This window comes from Apostichopus japonicus, chromosome 21, assembly GCF_037975245.1.
Source record: "Apostichopus japonicus isolate 1M-3 chromosome 21, ASM3797524v1, whole genome shotgun sequence".
In the NCBI taxonomy this organism is placed as follows: domain Eukaryota; kingdom Metazoa; phylum Echinodermata; class Holothuroidea; order Aspidochirotida; family Stichopodidae; genus Apostichopus; species Apostichopus japonicus.
Window position 1 is genome coordinate 19,050,462 of NC_092581.1, and position 19,733 is coordinate 19,070,194.

At 38.8% G+C, this 19,733-nt stretch overlaps 1 protein-coding gene across 2 annotated transcripts in view; it reads right to left on the reverse strand.

The window, feature by feature from the left end:
- Positions 1-19,733, reverse strand: part of LOC139962400 (exportin-4-like) — a 68,795-nt gene that overhangs the window by 7,152 nt on the left and 41,910 nt on the right. For both annotated transcript variants that reach the window (XM_071962309.1, XM_071962310.1), the window contains exons 10-17: positions 13,862-14,038; positions 9,662-9,792; positions 6,810-6,964; positions 4,795-4,972; positions 4,206-4,365; positions 2,887-3,056; positions 2,205-2,379; positions 1,010-1,303 (exon numbers count right to left, since the gene is read on the reverse strand). In XM_071962309.1, the coding sequence (XP_071818410.1) occupies positions 1,010-1,303; positions 2,205-2,379; positions 2,887-3,056; positions 4,206-4,365; positions 4,795-4,972; positions 6,810-6,964; positions 9,662-9,792; positions 13,862-14,038 (1,440 nt within the window). The remainder of the gene's footprint in view (positions 1-1,009; positions 1,304-2,204; positions 2,380-2,886; positions 3,057-4,205; positions 4,366-4,794; positions 4,973-6,809; positions 6,965-9,661; positions 9,793-13,861; positions 14,039-19,733) is intronic.

The following is a 19,733-nucleotide window of genomic DNA, read 5'->3' on the forward strand; positions in this document are numbered from 1 at the left end:
TTCTTTTCCATATTAAGTGTCCCACTGTCTGCTACCAGACTATCCCTTTGAAAGCTTCAATTTGCGTTGGTTATGTCAAAATCTAGTGATTACCAAACTCAACATCGGTTATAGAAACCAGTCACAAGCACACCCTGTACCCACCAACTCTTGGTCAATACGAACAGTTAATAAACACCGCACTATCATAGTCAACAAGCATGAGAGAAAAGAGAATTGTAGCTGTAAGAAGAATCTGCAACCTTTGATCACAAGTCCACTACCTTGACCACTTGACCACAATGCTATCAAACAATAAAGTATTACATTTTATTTGTGATACAAAAATTTTCCTATTGTATGAAAATACAACCTTGGGTAAGGACTAATTTTGAACAATATTTATTTTTTTATTTTCATGTTACAAGGCCACCATTGCATAAATTACGGACATGAATCAAAACTTGCTTCCGATGAAACTTATTTCCATATTCCAGCTTTGAAAATTTTGACCAATGTCTATTCTGGTTTCCCTAAATACTGGGACTTTTCGACAGTTTTGGACAGTTGACAAAGTGTTTACATAAAGTAAGTAAGTAGTCACTTATGGCAACTATCTGTTTCAGATTATCACCATCAAATTTATCTTGATTCTTGAATAGTCTAATCTGTAGGTTGGTACTCATCCTAATCACTTCATTTAATAATAAACATTAACCCCAGCCCAGAATGTTGTATGCAAATTATGTTAGGTCTTTAATAGCACCAATCTACTATCAATTTGTTTATGGGATACGATTAAATTAATATTTCTTCTACGGTAAAGTTAGCACATGTTCCACAACTAAAGGCACTGATGCTACAGACTAACACATTTATATCTTATTCTCACTCATTTACACAAGCAGGACAAAGTTACACTGCGAAAGCAACTGCTGATTTAAGTTTTACAACAATAAAACACATTTTGCTGTTTCAAGAGCTGGTCTTGTATATTTTCTTTTCTTCTCTACTTCGGTAGTACGCATACCTCATTCAGGAAGGACAACATTCTCATACAGACTTCGACGTGTAACTGGAAGATACCCTCAACGACATCGGGACAGTTCTGGTAAACTTTCATCAGTGCGACACTTTCGGTTAGAAATGGAAGCGTAAACTGATAGAGGTCCGAGTTGGTGGTGACACTTGACCCCTCCACGACCCCTCGGACCAGCCAGAGTAGCGTCAGCATGGTGGATTTCACATCCTGTTCCTGGGACTTTCGGACAAAGTTTTCCTGCTGGATTAATGACTTGAAATGTTCCTGAAGTGGCTGCAGGATCTGAAAAGAATCAACAAACAAACAGGACAGTAATAGTTTCAAAAGTATGAACATGATCATTATTTAATTTTGTTACCAGCTGCGAGTCTGATTATTCTTCTATACAGCCCACAGAATACTCAATTGCAAACCCATCCTAAAGAGCTTGGAAACACTGATTCAAGGTTTTAAACAAATCTTGTTGCGACCATTTTTTTCAGGCTTCCTGTAAATATTGGCCTTTCTTTATGACATAGGAGCCCTCAAACGTGGTATTAAAAGATTAAAGTATTAAAGATTAAAGTATATGTAGTAATGGTACACAAGAGCCAGCAGGAAGCCCCTCCTTGGACTAATGACTGAAAAGGTTTGTTTCATGCAGACAGGATGGAAATTGTTTAGTCCTATGTTGATATAGATCGAATGTGAACCTTCACCCTCCAATGAGCTGTGTGAATAACTAAACAACTACACTAATCACACTAAACTTTCAGAAATTCAGGAAAAGCTTTTCAAGTTGCCTGCTGACTAAATATCAAATATTTACCATATGCTGCTCTGCTAGGATTATTTGTATTGCTTCCAAAGTTTTGACACACTGAAAACTTTTCTAAAAGTAAATGCTTGCAGAGTATGTACTCCTTAGAAATATTTTTCTCGACACAGGTTTTCCTTTCAACAACCAGATTCCATGCACAGGTCTGTATGCATGTGTACAGCTTTCCCGCACAGTGAGGGATCTATATCCTGACTTGCTACACACAATATGGTTTCTACTATTATACAAACACACTAAAAGATCACACCCTCTCTTGCTGACACTGAAGAAACCAACTAAGAAAATATTTTCTGCTCATGTATCTGTGTCCCTGATTAGGTGAAATTGTGGGGGGTGGGGGAAGGGAGAGGGGAGTGACCATACCTCCTTTGAGAATCTACCCTTCACCTCCTGCGTTGACACAGATGACCCTCCTAGGACCAGTGCCTTCATGATGAGATGCTGAATCTCCGAGGATAGCAAGTCAAACGGAGGCTGGTTGTGGGACAGATGCTTAGCTAATTCCCAGAATGTGGTCTCCTTGACGACAGCCGTACACCTGAAACAATATTAAGCAAGTGAATTACGCCAACAGATGGTTCAAGACATTTTCTCGACTAGCCGTCATTCATCTCATTGAATTCTTGTGCAATTAGGGAAAGATTACAGAGTATATTACAAATCAAACTTTCTCAAGTTTATGCCACTAACAACATCTTTCATATCAACTGCTTTAAAGTCCATGGTGGCAAAGGTACAAGGGCAAATTGATGGAGGGGGAGTGGGGCGGGAGCAGGGGGGAATTCCGCATATATTTGGGGGCTCGTAGATTCATTAAAAGAAACATTTACAAACAAAATGATAATATTTTGCAGCTTATCTACCAGTTCCAACATGATCCGGCATTTTCCTCTCATACCAACTGGGTAAACATTTTCCAGTCCGCAAAAATAAATGTTGTGAGAAATTCTTAATGGTACAGGCACGACACAAATCTACAAAAACACAACCTGGAAGGCTTTATAGAGAAAGAAAATCATGGACAAATATTATGCATGGTACGTACCTATCTGTTTTCTGCACTAATGCTACAAACATGGATGCCGTTTCCTTGGCAACAGCTTCCTCAGAACTCCATATGGCAAGGTTGGAAGCTACTTTCTGTACAAGACACCTTGTGACCAACTGGGCCCCCTCAGAGTGATGGCCCAAGCTCATCAAAAGGGCTAAACTACACTGTGAAAGTTTAGACCAAATTTAAAATAGTTTAAATATCGACAAAAGCAAAATTGTTTATCTTGGTGGTCTTTATTGAAGTTATTGATGAAAAGGGATAAAGATTGGACAGGGGTTTGTTCAAATACTAAAGACCCAGATGGCTATACTTTCTCTGACAATTTTTTAATCTTCATTTGGAGTATATAGATACCCTTATTATACATATTAAAACTATTCAGCGAACAGTTTCACACTTATGTATAAAGGCCTAACTTCAATTTGCAAATATAAATAATTGGGCCAAAAAATATTATTGTCAACTGTATCAGTTGTCAAATTACCTAAAATTTGCATAAAGCTAGACAATAATTTTGTGCAGAATATGTTAATAATTGCATCATCAAGATACAAGTGAATCTGTGGCATGCACAGGATTTGCAAGGTGGGGGGGGGGGCAAATACTAGACTTCCTCTGACTGAATGATTTAGGTCAGGTGGGGGTGGGGGGGGGGGTGTATGAAACTTAATGGAAGGGCCAGATGCGAATGAATGAGTTTATAAAGAAGATGATGTGTCTGTACGGCCTTAGGGTGGTCTAAGGTTCTTCCACAGAAATAAAATTTAGATGTTTAGACATCTAAGGGTGCATTCTGAAGCATGTTTAAGACTATAAATTAGGTCTATAATTACATCTAAATGCAAGGTTTTGCTAATTAATAATCTTGTGAAATCCTATGAGGTTGAAGAGGGGGATTATATACCCAAGGGAGTTATCAAACTCTCCCCCCCCAGCGAATGTAAACATCCCCCACTTAACCACTTCCCCAGATATGATGATGGAAGATAGGGGACATGATCTCCCATCCCCCCACCCCATAACCCTTGGTACATGCCACTGTTTTTAATTAGTAATCAAATGTACCAACCACCTTTAAACTTGACTTTGTCCAAAAAGAATCTCCTGTACTGATTAAAACACGCCAAGTTTTGCTGCTATGAAATTCCTACTTTGTTCTATATATTTTCTCTTTGGCTTCATTTAATGCTTAACTCTTCCTGTTAGACAACTCCAGCACAGGGGGGGGGGGAGGGGATATGTCAATAATCATAATAACACCAAGTAATGTTATACTCTATCTTTGCTGTTACACTGCTTTTGAAATATACCTCTGTGTAATTCTTTTCGTTGAGCTGCAGGTACGACACCAGCCACCTGTGCATGAACCAAACCACCGTGCTGGCCACCTGCGGGCTCAACACGATCGTCAATTTGGCCTCCCCTGCGTAGCGTTCCACCTCAGACAGCCGCAGGACTGATGATGAAAGTCTGGCGAAGAGTAAGAAGCAAGTGAAATTAATTTTATCGAGGTTATCTGATTAATGACACGCATAGTCTAATTACTTGTACTTATTGTAACCTTGTTTTGCTATGCAGTGCACAGTCTAAATTAAGCATACGTTTTATAAGATTAGCAAGTGAAGCTTTCAAAGAAAAAGGGAAAAGCAATTTGAAGATTCTTGTATCTCTTTAATATCCGATACAATCGAACTCCAAATTATACATTCTAAATGGAAGAGTCTGGGCGACAAATATTCAAACTAAATGGAACCATAAATTTATACAAAGATACTTATTGGTGGAACGTCAAGGCACATTGTCATAGTTCTGGTAACTCGCCATCTTATTTGGAGTAAGTTTTGGTAAATATTTCTGTTAATCCAAGACCACGTTTCCAGTAAGCCGATAACAACCTACCTTATGACCTCATCTGCCTGCTCATACCCTGGTAAAGAGGCGGGGTCATCGCCCGGCGATGATACCAGCCTCTGAGTAGCCTCTAAATTTACTCCCTGGCTCTTCTTCATGGAGTGTGCGATGATCTCTCGTGGAATGCAGGGGACTTCACCTTTGTGTTGGTCGGCCAACATGTAACCTGTCAAGAAGGCAACCGAGATGGAATAAAGATGAAAGATGCATGCCATCACCAGTGAAAAAGAACTGTTTCAGGAGGTCAGGGGGGCAGGGTGTATGTATCCAAAACTCATGAGGTCAGGATGTATCCAAAATTTGACAGCTCACACCAATGAATACTTAGCAGACGTTCGAGAATTGTTTAAAATTAGACAGCAGGAACTTTCAAAGAGAGAATGTGGTTTGAGGAAGAGCACAGATAAAATAATATTTGGAAAGTTTGGAAAATGAATGACCGTCACTCCAAGATACTCTGACAACATTTAAGAGCCACTGGCATTGCTTTCAACCTTTAGCATGAGCTAAAAGCATTTTTCCAGGTGTTTCAGGATATTATAATGCATGGAGGAAAGTTTCAGAAAACAAATTAAGAAAGAAAAAAAAATTCAAGAGCCTGCCAGAGAAAATATTTTGAAGGTGATAATATGTAATCGGTCCAAAACAACTGAATCCTATAGAAGAGTTGTAACCACAACACGGTTCTATGGCCTATTGCATCTCTCTATAGGCAGTGTCATGTGATCAAACATTCCATCATAAAACTGCCTCTCCCACTTCTAGGCCCTACTTACCCCTCCCAATCTACTCTCCTCCTGCCCCTCATACATTCTCTCACTTTGCCTATTGTCATTTCATAATCCCTGTACAACTTTATCTGGATGGGTAAACACTTCAACATGGTGGATAGCACTCTGAACTCTCCATGGTTACCATATAAACAACAGATCCTTTCTACACATGATTTATTAAAACCAGCTGAGGAAATGTTATTCCACCAACTGAAGAGGGTATTAACTTAATCCAGTCATGCACTGTCCCAGAAATGTATCACAAAATATGATAAATGGGAGGTAAATTCTGCAAGACATACATTAAAGAAACAATTTTCAGTGTGCCTTTTATGACATCAAACCTGTTTGCTTCATGTTGGTTAAGAAGTGTGTTAACTTCAACTGCTATTTATCTCCAATAAATATAACTTCTCCAGGAGGCTTTTATTAAAATGTGTTCCTCTTTCATCCGTCAAAAAGAAATCTTCACCCGGGACTATCCTTTCAAGGCGATTTTTACTTCTGACTACCTCACGTTGACAGGCACACTTGGGTTTAAAGCAGCATTTTGCGTCCTTTTCTATGGTTTCTCTCAACCTCACTGATTCCACGATGCCATAAAAACTTACATAACTAGCTAAATCTATTAAAATCATACTTCAAATGGTGGCATAAAAGTCGAGAAATTTACAACTTTCAACTTTGTATTTCTCGAAGATATCTTCCGTTGGGATCCAAATAAACCTCGCCCATAATATGAATATTTAAAAGCTACGAACGTCATTGGCCAATACGTAATACAACACCATGCTTGATTTGTGTAGATATTCTATGGCAGTTGTACCAGGGAGCTGTTAGAGTCCAGCTCGCTGGTTGTACGAAGTTACCAACTCAACGTTTTGAATCTATTTTTAGCAACGGCACATAACTAAACCTGCATCTCTGATTGGTTGAATTCAAACTAGTGGGTTGGGGGAACTGTATGCGATTAATATTAAATGTGTAATTCGTCGGAGGACACTTTTCTCATTACCTGCATGTGTCCTTAATGACTCGCCAAGTAACGCTTTTAGGAAGGAAAACACTTGGCTAATATCTTAGTTTGCTGTTTTGTGATTGATATATGTAAAAAACTTGATTGACTTGTCAAAAAAGTGGAAAACGGCGACAAAATGCAAAATGCTGCTTTAATTAAATAATTTGTTCAATGTAACATCATCGTCCAAACGGCATTCCTATTAAACGAACCTGATGTAAGAATCAACCAGTGAAGATCTTCGTACAAATTGGTGAGGATTTTGGACTGGATATCGGCGTTATGATTCAATCCCCCACCCTGGACCATCTGCTGCTGGTACTGGTGCAGGATAGAATGGAACTTTGTGACTCTGTCCTCTAGCAATCTAACAAAAGAAATATGTAAATAGGGTTAAATATAGCATTTCAAATTTATTTTCAAGTTTCAACACTGTATGAGAGAGGCACCCAATTCTATGATAGCTGCTGTGACCTATTACAGCTTTAGTTTGATATTGAGGCATCTATCGGAAGTAATATATTTAAACAAGCAAACAAAAAGACAGACAAATAAAGGACAAAGTCTTTTATAAGATGAACACTGTCACTGATATCACAAGGGTTATTAGCATAAAAACATCTTTCTTATTTACGACAGAGATCTTTGAACATCACAAACAGTGGCAGAGAGTGGTCAGAGGGGGCGAGAATGGTCTGTATGGGCGCTTTCGACTTTATCTAAGCGGAGCGCCACCACAGGTTGGCGCGGAGCGTACAGAAATTTTTTGAGTAAAGATACTCCCTAGATCGCCGGAAATGACCCTTTCCGGGCCTTGCTAATTTGCAGATAAAGGAAGAATAAATAGTGTCATCGCCAACAAAATGTGACAAATGTCAATAGGTAGATGAGAGCGCAATAAAAAAGTCAATAATCACGAATAAGTAAAAAGTGGTAAATAGCTGAAAAGGGCGCCAGCAGTCCATTTGAGTCCGCCAGGGGGGGCATCCGCCCCCCCCCCTGACTGTATGGACGCTCTGCCACGGATCACAAAGCACTTTCCTTTCAGTATAATATGAGAACATACTGGAATTTAGAAACTTTTTTTTCTCAACATTAAAGAGTTCTATATCCTTAGGCACTTCTCCTAGAAATCCTACACAATAAAGTCATTTCTGGTAGACAGAGATCTATGTTAAAATATCTTGAAGTATTCCTGGAATGTTACACATGAAACAGCAACCGCACAGATCTATCTTAGTAATAATATACTGCCAATTCTTGTAAACGTTTTGTTTTCCTTTCAATCATATGTTTCAGTTAACAAGCACTTCCTCTGTTTGACAATAATTTTGCCCAGGTATTTGGGTTTGTATCCTCGGTTACACCTTGTCTAAGATATGACTGTATGTAATGTAGCGTCTGGATAAAACTGATGAACCACAAAGTACCAAAAAAAATCAAATTTAATTCCAAGAAAATTGAAATTTAGAAGATCACCTTATGGTCTTTAATTTCCGATCTGTTGAGATTTGAATGATTTTTCTTTTTAACAATTGATAGCCATGCCAAGCATAGACATCTTTGCTTTATTATAATTCTTTGTAGTTTACTTTACAAGTCAGGAGAGTAATAGTAGTTAAACTGAAAAACTTCTCGACAAGTTTTCCACATCGACCGAGACTTTTTTCCCATTCTATGGCCAGTAGATCAGAGAGACGTTCCTTTTCCTTTCTTTCTTATGACAAAGTTTACCACAAGATTTATAATAACCAAACAGACTATAGACAAACTGGTTTATTTAGCTCAGCAGTTACAGAGAACTTTTTGAGATTTGGAGCAAGACCACAAAGAACATGTATTCTGCCATAATATTGCAAAGAGAAATAAACAGAACAATATCTGACAGATATCAATTACGTTCATTCCATAGTCCCAGCTAGAGTTCATGAATTCTAAGAATCGATATTCTGAAGGGTTGGGGGTGGGGGGGGGTCTGGTGGGTCGTGGCTCAACCCTCATGGAAGATCCTGTAATGTGGCCACACAGTTTGCCCACCACTGATTCAAAGGGGAATCAAAATGGGAACTGCTCTATAACCAATTACCAAACGACATTACGATCATCAGGATTTATACACAAACACATGTTTGACCTGACAATCAGCCATTTTAATTTAATGATGAGACTAATCAGTACTTTAAGGCACCGTGTCAAAGAGAATAGCTGCAGCAGCTGCGATATCCTGCTCAGCTTGGATATCACAGCTGCAGCAGCTGCGATATCCTGCTCATCTTGGATATCACAGCTGCAGCAGTTTCGATATCCTGCTTAGCTAGGATGAATGGATGTCAAACAATAGGGATGATCTGTTACAGACCTAAAGTGTCTATTATGTGAAACTGTGGAGCACAATATGTGCCATGCAGCCTGGCTGTAGTCAGGCTGAGGGATGCTGCAGCCCTCTACGCACCCCTACTATTGACACGGTACTTCAACCAAGAAAGAGTGTTTCTCATATCATTGGGAGATAGGAGAACTAGGGACATTCAACTAGCATTTTGTCTTTTTTTGTTCTTTTGACAATGCTTTGGTAAAATGATGCAACAGTAGCTCACATCCACTTTTTTCCCAAAGTTAAAGAAAAAGAAGAACAATGTGGGTTATTAATTCAAACACTTAAATAGTCAGAGAGGCTTTTTGAGTTGATTTGCTTAATGTTTTACATTCTTTGATACCAAAATTCCACAACATGATTAGCTTGACTATACAAATTTCCCTTCAAAGCAGTCAAAAGAAGCAAAAGGGCAAACATTTGCTGAACTTTTTTTTTTTTTCCATCATTGGATGTGTCATTAACACTGACATGCAACAGTTTTGGGCGATAAAGTTCTGCTTGGTATGTTGGTAAAATTATGTTAAACTGGCTAACCAAAATCTGAAAAGTTTCCTATAGAGGCAATTAACAGTTCGCCTGCATGAAGATTAAAGTTGTGGACAACAATAACACTTTGTGCTCATCAAATTGTCACAAAAAATATTCTCTGAGATAGTTTTCGTAAAATGTTAAGATTCCTGCCCATACCGAGTGACCAATGGAATGCTATGTTCTGTGATCTGTCTGCTTATAGCACCGATGCTTAAAAGTTGATCGTCGAAGGCTACCCTGTCTTCCTCCACCAGCTCGTCAATTTCTTCTTCATCTTCGCTGCTTTCCTGGAAATATTTATCAAGAAGATGAAAGAAAATAAAAGCAGGAACAATTATTAAGTTATCTTTCATAAATTTCCTTGTCAGTAGAGAGATTGGAGATGCACCACCAGGCCAGGGGAAAGATCATTATTGTAAACACAAGTTGCATTTAGAGTTAGACTTGTTAGACAAGTCAAGTTCAACTTCGTACCCGGCACACCGTAAAATGTAGCCTGAAAAACAGGTGGTACAGTGCAGGGCAGGAGTGAGGGGTGTGTGACAACATTTTATTACTTAACTTGTGGTATTTAGTTACAATGCAAATCTGATATTGAAGTAAACAACTGGTCGCCCATCGGATCCGCGACCTCTAAAGCTGATTTTGGTTTCTCCGAACAGTCTCGGAGCACCATTAAAAAATTTGCCATGAATTTGCAATGAAAACAGTTCTATAACTTATATCTGCAACAAAATGGTTAACATCTATAGAATGTGATTTGTATACAAATAGTTTACATGCTTGGCTAAGTTGTGTTGTTTACTTAATCACAGTTGCTAAACTATAAAGCATGAGAAGACCTAAAGTGTAGAAACAAGTAAATCATAAAAGGTTTTGGTAGAAAGCCTAGTGATATTAATGCACACTCCTTGGAAGATATGGGTAGGCTAAGTTTATTATACATGTAAGCTAAAACCACGTAGAATCTAATTATGCATAGGCTATATCCATGATGTAGTTTATTATATATAGGCTAAACCCATGTGGGAGTTTATTATACAAAGGCTAAACCCATGTAGGAGTTTATTATACATAGGCTAAACCCATGATGTAGTTTATTATACGTTGGCTAAACCCATGTAGGAATTTATTATACATAGGCTAACCCCATGTAGGAATTTATTATACGTAGGCTAACCCATGTAGGAGTTTATTTTACATAGGCTTAACCCATGTAGGAGTTTATTATACATATGCTAAACCCATGTAGGAGTTTATTATACATAGGCTAAACCCATATAGGAATTAATTGTACATAGACTAACCCCATGTATAGATGAATGCACTGGCATCTATAGCATCAACTAACCTAAGATACACTGCACATTGGTAATGCATCACCAAGTCTTGATAACCAGGCGCGTATCCAGGATTTTCTAACCCGGGGGGCGTGAATTACTATCTAAGCGGAGCGCCACCATCGGTTGGCGCGCAGCGTACAAGAAAATTTCTGGTTTTGATACCCCCCCCAGATCACCGGAAACGGCACTTCTCGGGCTTGAAATGACCAACCAGATGTACACTTTTGGCCTGAGAACCAAGTATTTCCTCATAGTTTTTTTTCCATCCATAACCTTTTTGAAGATTGTCAACCCGGCACACGTCATGTTCGACCTGATCGCATCTTCCGTGGATCTTTGCTTTTGTAGGTGATTCTACGTCGCGGCCCACAATACCCGTCAGCCCCACTTTTCAAGGTTTTAAGCCCCAAATTTGTTCAGAATTTGAAAATTCACATTTCTCGTGAATAAACTCACTTGAAAACATACTCATAATGTTGTACAAAATTTCATCTACCCCTTCCTTCAACCCCTAACAGACCGGTCAAAATTGCACGAGTAGGGGGAAGTGTGATGCAGAATGTTGGTCAGAAATTTTCGAAAATTCAGACACAGTTAATTTATTGGTGTACAAATATTAAACCTGTTATAACGGCTATTATAAAACTTGGTTGAAGGAAATGAAAAAAATAGCAGATATTTCCTTCAACCGAACACTACACACATAGGCGTAGTAGGCGCGGCGGCAGTGGCGGAGCTAGGGGTATTGGTTAGGAGGGGCGAGAATGGTCTGTAGGGGCGCTTTCGACACTATCTAAGCGGAGCGCCACCACTGGTTGGCGCTTAGCGCACAGACAATTTTCGAGTAAAGATACTCCCTAGATCGCCGGAAATGACCCTCTCAGGGCCTGGATAATTTGCAGATAAACGAAGTATAGGGTGTCATCGCCAAATTACACCAACAAAATGTGACAAATGTCAATAAGTAGATGAGAGCGCAATAGAAAAGTCAATAATGTAGAATAAGTAAAAAGTGGTAAGGAGCTGACAAAGGCGCCAGCAGTCCATTTGAGTCCGTCAGGAGGGGGGCATCCGCCCCCTGACCGTATGGACGCTCCGCCACTGCGCGGCGGGGGTGCAGCCCCTAATTCGCCATTACTAATGTAAAAGAAACTTTTGACATAATTGGAGGTTCATGCTTTTTATACATCTACATGAGACATGTCGTTGTTTACATTAGCATCCCGCGGTATACTGCGCAATTTTAACGGCCCGTGCGGTACATGATGGCATGCGATGTAATAACCGATGCTTGCTTATATGATATTGACATTGACACGCTGAACGCGAAAATTTTTGCTTTTTTTTCAGGCAAGTCGGACAGTTTTGAGGATTTTCATCCTGGAACGCCATTTTTATGCTTACTGATATGATGTGATATCTGCTGTTTGCGTTACAAATTCGAACAGGCGTGTAGCGAGGAATTTGCCAAGGGAGGGGCGAAGCCTGTAGGCAAATTATCTAAGCGTAGCGCCACCATAGGTTGGCGCGAAGCGTACAAGAAAATTTTGGCCGAAAATGTCTCCCAGATCGCTGGAAATGACACTTCCCAGGCCTTGTAAGTTGCATCTAAGCACTTTCTATTTTGAAATTACATAGCGATATCATTAAAAAAAAATGCTGAATGGGGGGGGGGCGGTCGCCCCCATCCCAAAATGCGTCATGTTCCCCGACGACACGGTCGAGTTCGAGACCAGCCACAGTTGGTTTCATAGCACAATTCTACACACGCGTTATGATAGACCATATATAGTATATACATAGATCATTAGTGAGAGAGGAAAATGGAAACGTAAAAAAAATGGAGTTGTCGGTGTATAAGGGGTAGGGTGAGGCACACTTTTACGAAATCATTGATCCGTCACTGGCTAGCCTTCAGCGCTGTAATGATGTCACTGTTCCTTTTTCTTTTCCCGGTGTCTTCGCGTTTTTCTTTTACTCCCTCTTTTTCTCCTTTTTCTCTCTTTCTTCTTTTTCTTTTCCCTTCCTTCCTCTCCTCCTCCTCTTTTCCCCCTCTTTTTTCCTTTTTTCTTCTCTTTTTTTCTCTCCTCTTTTTCTTACCCGGGGGGCGCGCGCCCCCAACGCCCCCCCCCTGGATACGCACCTGATAACCATGACAACAAAAATGTTTACAACTGATACAAGACAAAAAAAATGTTGACACATGGGAATCAGAGTTGTTACAAACTTGGATCAAGAAAATCTGGCAAACATTATGTGACATCGCTTGTAAACTTTGTAATAATATTCTTTCTGAAAAAAAACTCAAGCTTGGAATTTCTGCAACATCACCCATCTCCTTTGCATTGAACCTTTTCTCCCTTCACAAAAAAAAAAATAAAAAAATAGTCTACACAAATGATGAAACATTCAATCTTCTCTGGCTGTTTACAATGATGAAATTTCATCTTGACTTCATGTGGGTTGTGGAAAGATTAATTATGGTCACGTTTCCTTAAAATGGTGGGGTGTTGACACATTCAGAAACATGTAGGTCAAAATCATGTACCTCTTCAGATGAAGAGGGATGTAAGTACTTGTATTTCATTGGCTCATTTATATTTAACCATAGTATACCCCTCCCCCCCTCCCTCTACCACTTCCACCACATTGACTCACATTGTAAGGAACTATACATTAAATCTATGATATGAATGAGGTTACATTTCGTTCCTCAAACTTGCGTGCATTCTGCCTGTTTTTATCCTGCAATAGTTACTTGATATATATGACGATAGCATCTTCTACCTGCCCGAGAGTTTTGTACACAAAATAAGGTGGCGGTCTATTTAATAGGTAGAGTGGTCATTTCCGAAGTGGGGGGGGGTTACATTTTTATAACATTACTTTTGAGACACAACAAGACTATTTCAAGGTATTTAAACAATCTTCATACATTAATACGGAATTATTTCACGTTGCTTTTGTTCAAAATGTCATGAAGGGGGGGGGGGGGCACATGAGCAGAGTGTACCTGGTTTCTGGTTCCCTCGGGAACAGACAGGTGACACTGGAGGTATGTGTTGAAGATCTGGTTAGCATGCTGCTGGAAAAAGTTTTGAGGGTAGGACTCGACACGAGACAGGAGAGTGGTCCAACAATCCAGGAGTTTACTGAAAGCCTCCATAAACTGCTGGTCATCTTTATGCATCTGCAGAGTTAACAAAAAGTAGAAGAAAAAAATTATTAATTGGTTTCACAAATAAGGGTGTGAGTTTCCTTGACTGCCAACCTGGGTTGAATGAACCATTGGCAACTGCAAGTTATAGAATGTGTGCAAACATCTGCATACAGCCGATTAATTGTGACCAGTGATGATCCCAATTATGCTAGAAATTGGTCAAATAACGGTCACTTGAGATTGACGTTCTAGCAGCATTGTAGAGCAGCCACCGTCATCAATATATATATATGTTTCCTCACAGAGACCTTCAACGACACACAAACAATCAACTCATCACTATGCTATGCAGTAGAATAACATTGTGTGATTTAACTCAATTTTTTCATAATTTGTACAAGGAGAAAGAGAGGGAGAGAAACGGACGGGATCATTATATAAGCTGCCACTCTCCACAAACTGCAAAGCTGTCGTCAGTAGAATACACTATCATGGATACATTTGAAACAAGATGAAATGGTTTATAGCAACTGAATGAAGCATGTCAGCAAGTTTGGTGATATTTAATCAATTATAGCCAGATGAATACTACAAGAAACAAACATTTGCAAGAGAAGTCACATAGTATCAATTTTTGGATTCCCGATAGAAAGGGGAAACTATGGAGTCACTCTTACCGACCATGCAAAGTCGGCAATGACTATCACGCAAATCGCAAAGTCGGTAATTACGGTAAGATTCCTCCAACAGGACAGCTTACAGAAATGTTGTACTCAAAGCCGAAGCCAAAGATCACACATCCCGATTCAATCCATACTAACTTCTTCACTAGCCCCCTCATTACCTTTCAGGCAACAATTCAAACTGTAATTTTGATTAACAATCCTATCTTTCAAACATGAAAGTCTCAGCCTGAACATTTCAAGCCAGACAAGAGTGAAGAAGAATAGATCCCTGCTCCAGGTTTCACTTACAGTTACCCCCTCCCCCCCACACCCCCCAGGCTGGGGTTTATGATAAACCAATGAACTTTCTAATAAGTTTACTCTCTTTATGTTCATCCTCAGTGCATGAAACCACAGTTTACAACTCCTTTGTGTGCTTTACCATATATCAGCAGGCATGATTAGTATACACTGAAGGTCAGCCTTGCACAGTGCTGGGCCTTGAAACAAACCCAACCACACACAGGGAGAAAGATTCATCTGGGTTTTGTCTTCTTTTCAGAGAAATCTGGAGGGTAGTTTGCCTCAAGAATGAGATTAGTGGAGATCAAATGGCATTTCTAAACACTTTAAGTTGACAAGTTGATCATTTAAGGGTTATATGTTGAAGTGCCTAAGTACATTTAACCTTTAAAGTGAGGGTATTATGTCTGTATTACTGTATATTCTTTAATGCTGCATGGGCTTCCCTGCAAAAAGTTTGTTGTTCTCCAATTCAGTTTCAAGTGAACAAATATTAAAGCCCCAAATATGCCATTAAGACCAACCAGAATGGCATCATTAGTGATTCTTGACTATTATCTATGAAAGCATAAAGTATATTAAAACAACACTGCAGCCGAGAATTACAAGATTTGACCATTACTGATAAGCAAGGTTTGTTCATATCAAGCATGGAGTTCATGTAACCTTTACTTTTGGAGGTTATCATAGTAACCTCTATTAACCTTTGACCTCTGTTAACCTCAAATCTTATTTGACGCTTTGAAAAAAAAGGAATTAAAGGTGTTTTTACTCACTAAGGTGTAATATGAAGCTCAACCACCAATGTGAACATAAATGAAACAGTGGCTTCCTTATCACAGGTTTAAGACAAATTTAGGTAAAAACACTCTATATTCAAAATTCATGGAAATGTTATATGAAATGGCTAGACCAGGAAATACTGCCTTGTAGACTCTTTCAGATAATGTACTGTGGGACGGGAGGATTTTATAGAACCCACAAAAGTGATCTTCTAATTATGGTCATCGGAATACTGGAATAGCCCCCAAATTTATCAAATGTTAACATATTTGTCAAGAGCATTCAAATGCACAAGCATGGACCGTCTGCCTATTAATCATAAATAAAACAATGAGGTATATTTAATTAGATGGAAGAATGAGACATTTTTGAGTCTGTACACACGACCATTAATTGACTGTCTAGCATATTTTCCACAAATCTCCAAACAGATTTGTTAATTCAGACTGAAAAATTGGGAGAGGGAATTATGGGAGACAGAAAGACTGTATGAAAAAAAAAGAACAGTACAGCTCTAGATATGTCAAGCCAGACATGTAAACATAAATTACCATTTTTGTTTATTTTTTCGTTTACTTGTATGGCCCTATTCCAAACATGTCATCTATGAAATTACATGCCATTCAAATTTTAAGCTGATATTTTATTTCTCAAAATTTTGACATACAAATATCTGCATTTCATGTTTTGATATACTTTTGAGGGTTATGCCATAGGGCAGTATGAAAAGAGTCAAATGCCCTTATCTCACCAAAGCGATCGAGAAAAGTTAGTCCGCTCTCCGTGCTGGAGTAGGGAACAATGGATACTCAGAAATCATATCAAAGAAGTCTTTATTAAAATATCTGAAGTATTTCCTCCTTCCCTTCAACTTAAACTGCTGAACAAACATGATTACCCATTTTAAATTTCCGCTCTCAATAACTCAGAAGAAAGAATCCATCAAAGTATTATTCCTAGCACGAAGTTGAATTTTTGAGGGGGAGGGTTGTTAGGAATATCCCTGGAGAATTAATGGTTGAGTTTTATTTGAATATGTCTTTAACCACAGAAATGTGCTGTAACAGTTGAAAAAGGAAGCCTCACAAAAGAGGAATTAAAAGTAAACATCTTTATTTAATATATCATCGGAACAGGAAAGTATTTGAAATTGAGTAAAGAAAAGAAAAAAATTCATATTTTATACTATTATTATTACTCTAATGGAGAACATGCTAGTGGCACAGACAATGAGGAGGGAGATTCCATTATAGGAAAAGGGGAGTACAAAACAGACAGGGTTGATATAATGCCCTCATTATATCAAACATGTTTTCTTCAGGAAGAATGTTCAGGCAGTCGGTGACAGTCTGGTTAAAGCTGCATATGAACGTTGGAACGATTGACGGAAAAGATGAATGGAGTATTAAATTGCCTGTTTATTTGACTACATTTTTCATAAACAAATTACCAAAAATCTTTGCAAATTCTTTTGACAAACCTTTAAGGTCTGTATTGAGGCCTGTATTGGTTTCTGTGAGCAAATTTAGTAAGGCAATTCTAAAAGTTCTGTCAATATTTCAGTGAGTTTGAAGAAGCGAAAAATGATGATTACAGAATTATTTTATGGGCCTGACATTTTGATCCTAGCAGGATCTTCTTCACGTCTTCAGTGGCATTTCAGCCTCTGAAGAAGATCCTGCTAGGATCAAAACGTCAGGCCCTGCTTACTTTACCACATTATTTACACAAGCTCTTAAGTGAATTAGCAGTTTGCTAACAGTTTTGTTTTATTTCGAATTATATAATTTATGTAATATTATACTCCAAGTTAATTGCATACAATGATCAGTGAAATTATCTCCAATGGCTGGTTAACTTGCAACTTCTAGAAATGTCACTTAGTACTAAGCTATAGGAATAAAATCAAATACATCTGCACAAATACTTACATAAATACTTACAAACATACTTAAAGACACTTACAAAGACCAGGTAGGTCAAGATCATACTTACAAAGTAGACCAGCTAGCCCTGAGAAAAACATAAAAGATCCCTCCCTCAATCCCCCCCCCCCCATAACATTTTTTTTAGCAACAGTTCTACCAAATTCTACAATGTGTGGCTAAAATGTATATAGTGGCTCAAAATTTTAAAATTGCTAAAATTTCAAAATGGCTATAATTGATAAATCTTTCCAGTAGGACATTACATGAGGTAGATTCGGACTCCCTAACTTATTCCCAGCTCTAGGAGTGTCGAGGAGACGAAAGAATAAACTACCTCTGCTGTCCAAGGACGACACAGCATTGAACATGGGTTGTATAATGTACTACTTGATGTCTTAAATTTGAGTGATCACAATTTCAAATGTCTGACATATTTGGTCCAGACCACAGATGACAACCCAAGGAGCAGCAATAGTTTGCATACGAATTGTAAGATAACATCACTATAGGACCATGCCACTCCCCTCTGCTGTTTACATCTACTTCCAACCCTCCAATCTCTATGTATGTAGATAGAACCATTTGTGATTATTGACTACATTTCAATACTGCCTGTAGCTTTAATAAGTACGCATTGTTGTGATGTCATACGATTAGGCCCAAATTGCTTCCCGTTCTCAGTCTGTCTGTTTATAGATACCAGGGGGTGAAAGTACTATCCCTATTAAAGAAGGCAGCTTGTGATTCTCACAAGTGTGGTATCGGTGGTGTATTAGCTCCGGCTATCAGAGACCGAAAGCCATATTTTCTTTGACACCTTCATCCATATGGACCAAACAGACCCCCCTAAATGCTAGGCTTGTAGCCATCTTATAACCACAACCAAATACATCCTCATTATTTATGCCAGAAAAGATTTCACTATTGCAAAGTTCAGCTAAATATATTTATTAAAAACTCTAGTAATAAAAACTAAAAGCTGTCAGGCATAGTATAGCTGTATTTTGTAGCCTGGACTATTTAAGAAAAGTTTCTCTACAGTATGAATAGAACGTACTGTGGTTTATGTCAAGTTTGTTGCCGTTCAAACAAAGTTGCTCTTACCACAACCTTCAGCAGTTGTCATTGCAAACTTATCATGATAAAACTCTGGCTCTACCACACGTGCCATCACCAGCTGTGAATTTCTTTTCTTTATATATCCTTTTTTGCCCTTTTTACGTATTTTTCTCCACTGTGCATTAAACTATACCTTTGCATGCCAAAACCTTGAACAATCGTTGTCAGAAATTTTATTACGAAAAGTGTGATTCATCTATTTGTACCACGCGTCTTGCCACTGTTTCGCGAGACCAACCCCACCGGTCAGTAAACTTACAAGCACCTGCTTATGAACTTTGAGCTGAGATCACTCGGTCAATCTGGGAGAGATGTATGTATGTTCTACAATAATAAATTCCCTGCAGTGTTTTGTGGACGTTTCATATTTTTCTCCACAACTGAGGAGGTCCGGAAAAGTGTAACAAGAAACATTGTCCTACTGTATACATAGGCGTAGGAGGCGGGGGGGGGCTGGGGGGGCTGCAGCCCCCCCAACCAATTTTTTTGGTGAAAATTCGGGCAATATGCTTAGAATTTTTCGGGCACCTACTGGAAGAATAATAATTTGCAATGTGTTTTTCATTTTTTTTGGGGTGAAAATTCGGCAATATGCTGAGAATTATTCGGGCATCTACTGAAAGAATAATAATTTGCAATGTGTTTTTCAATATTTTGGTGAAAATTCGGGCAATATGCTGAGAATTTTTTCGGGCACCTACTGAAAGAATAATAATTTGCATTTTTTTTCCAATTTTTTTTGGTGAAAATTTGGGCAATATGCTGAGAATTTTGCGTGCACCTACCAGTGGCGGAGCGTCCATACAGTCAAAGGGGGCGGATGCCCCCCTGGCGGACTCAAATGGACTGCTGGCGCCCTTTCAGCTTTTTACCACTTTTTACTTATTCGCGATTATTGACTTTTTTATTGCGCTCTGAAATACCTAT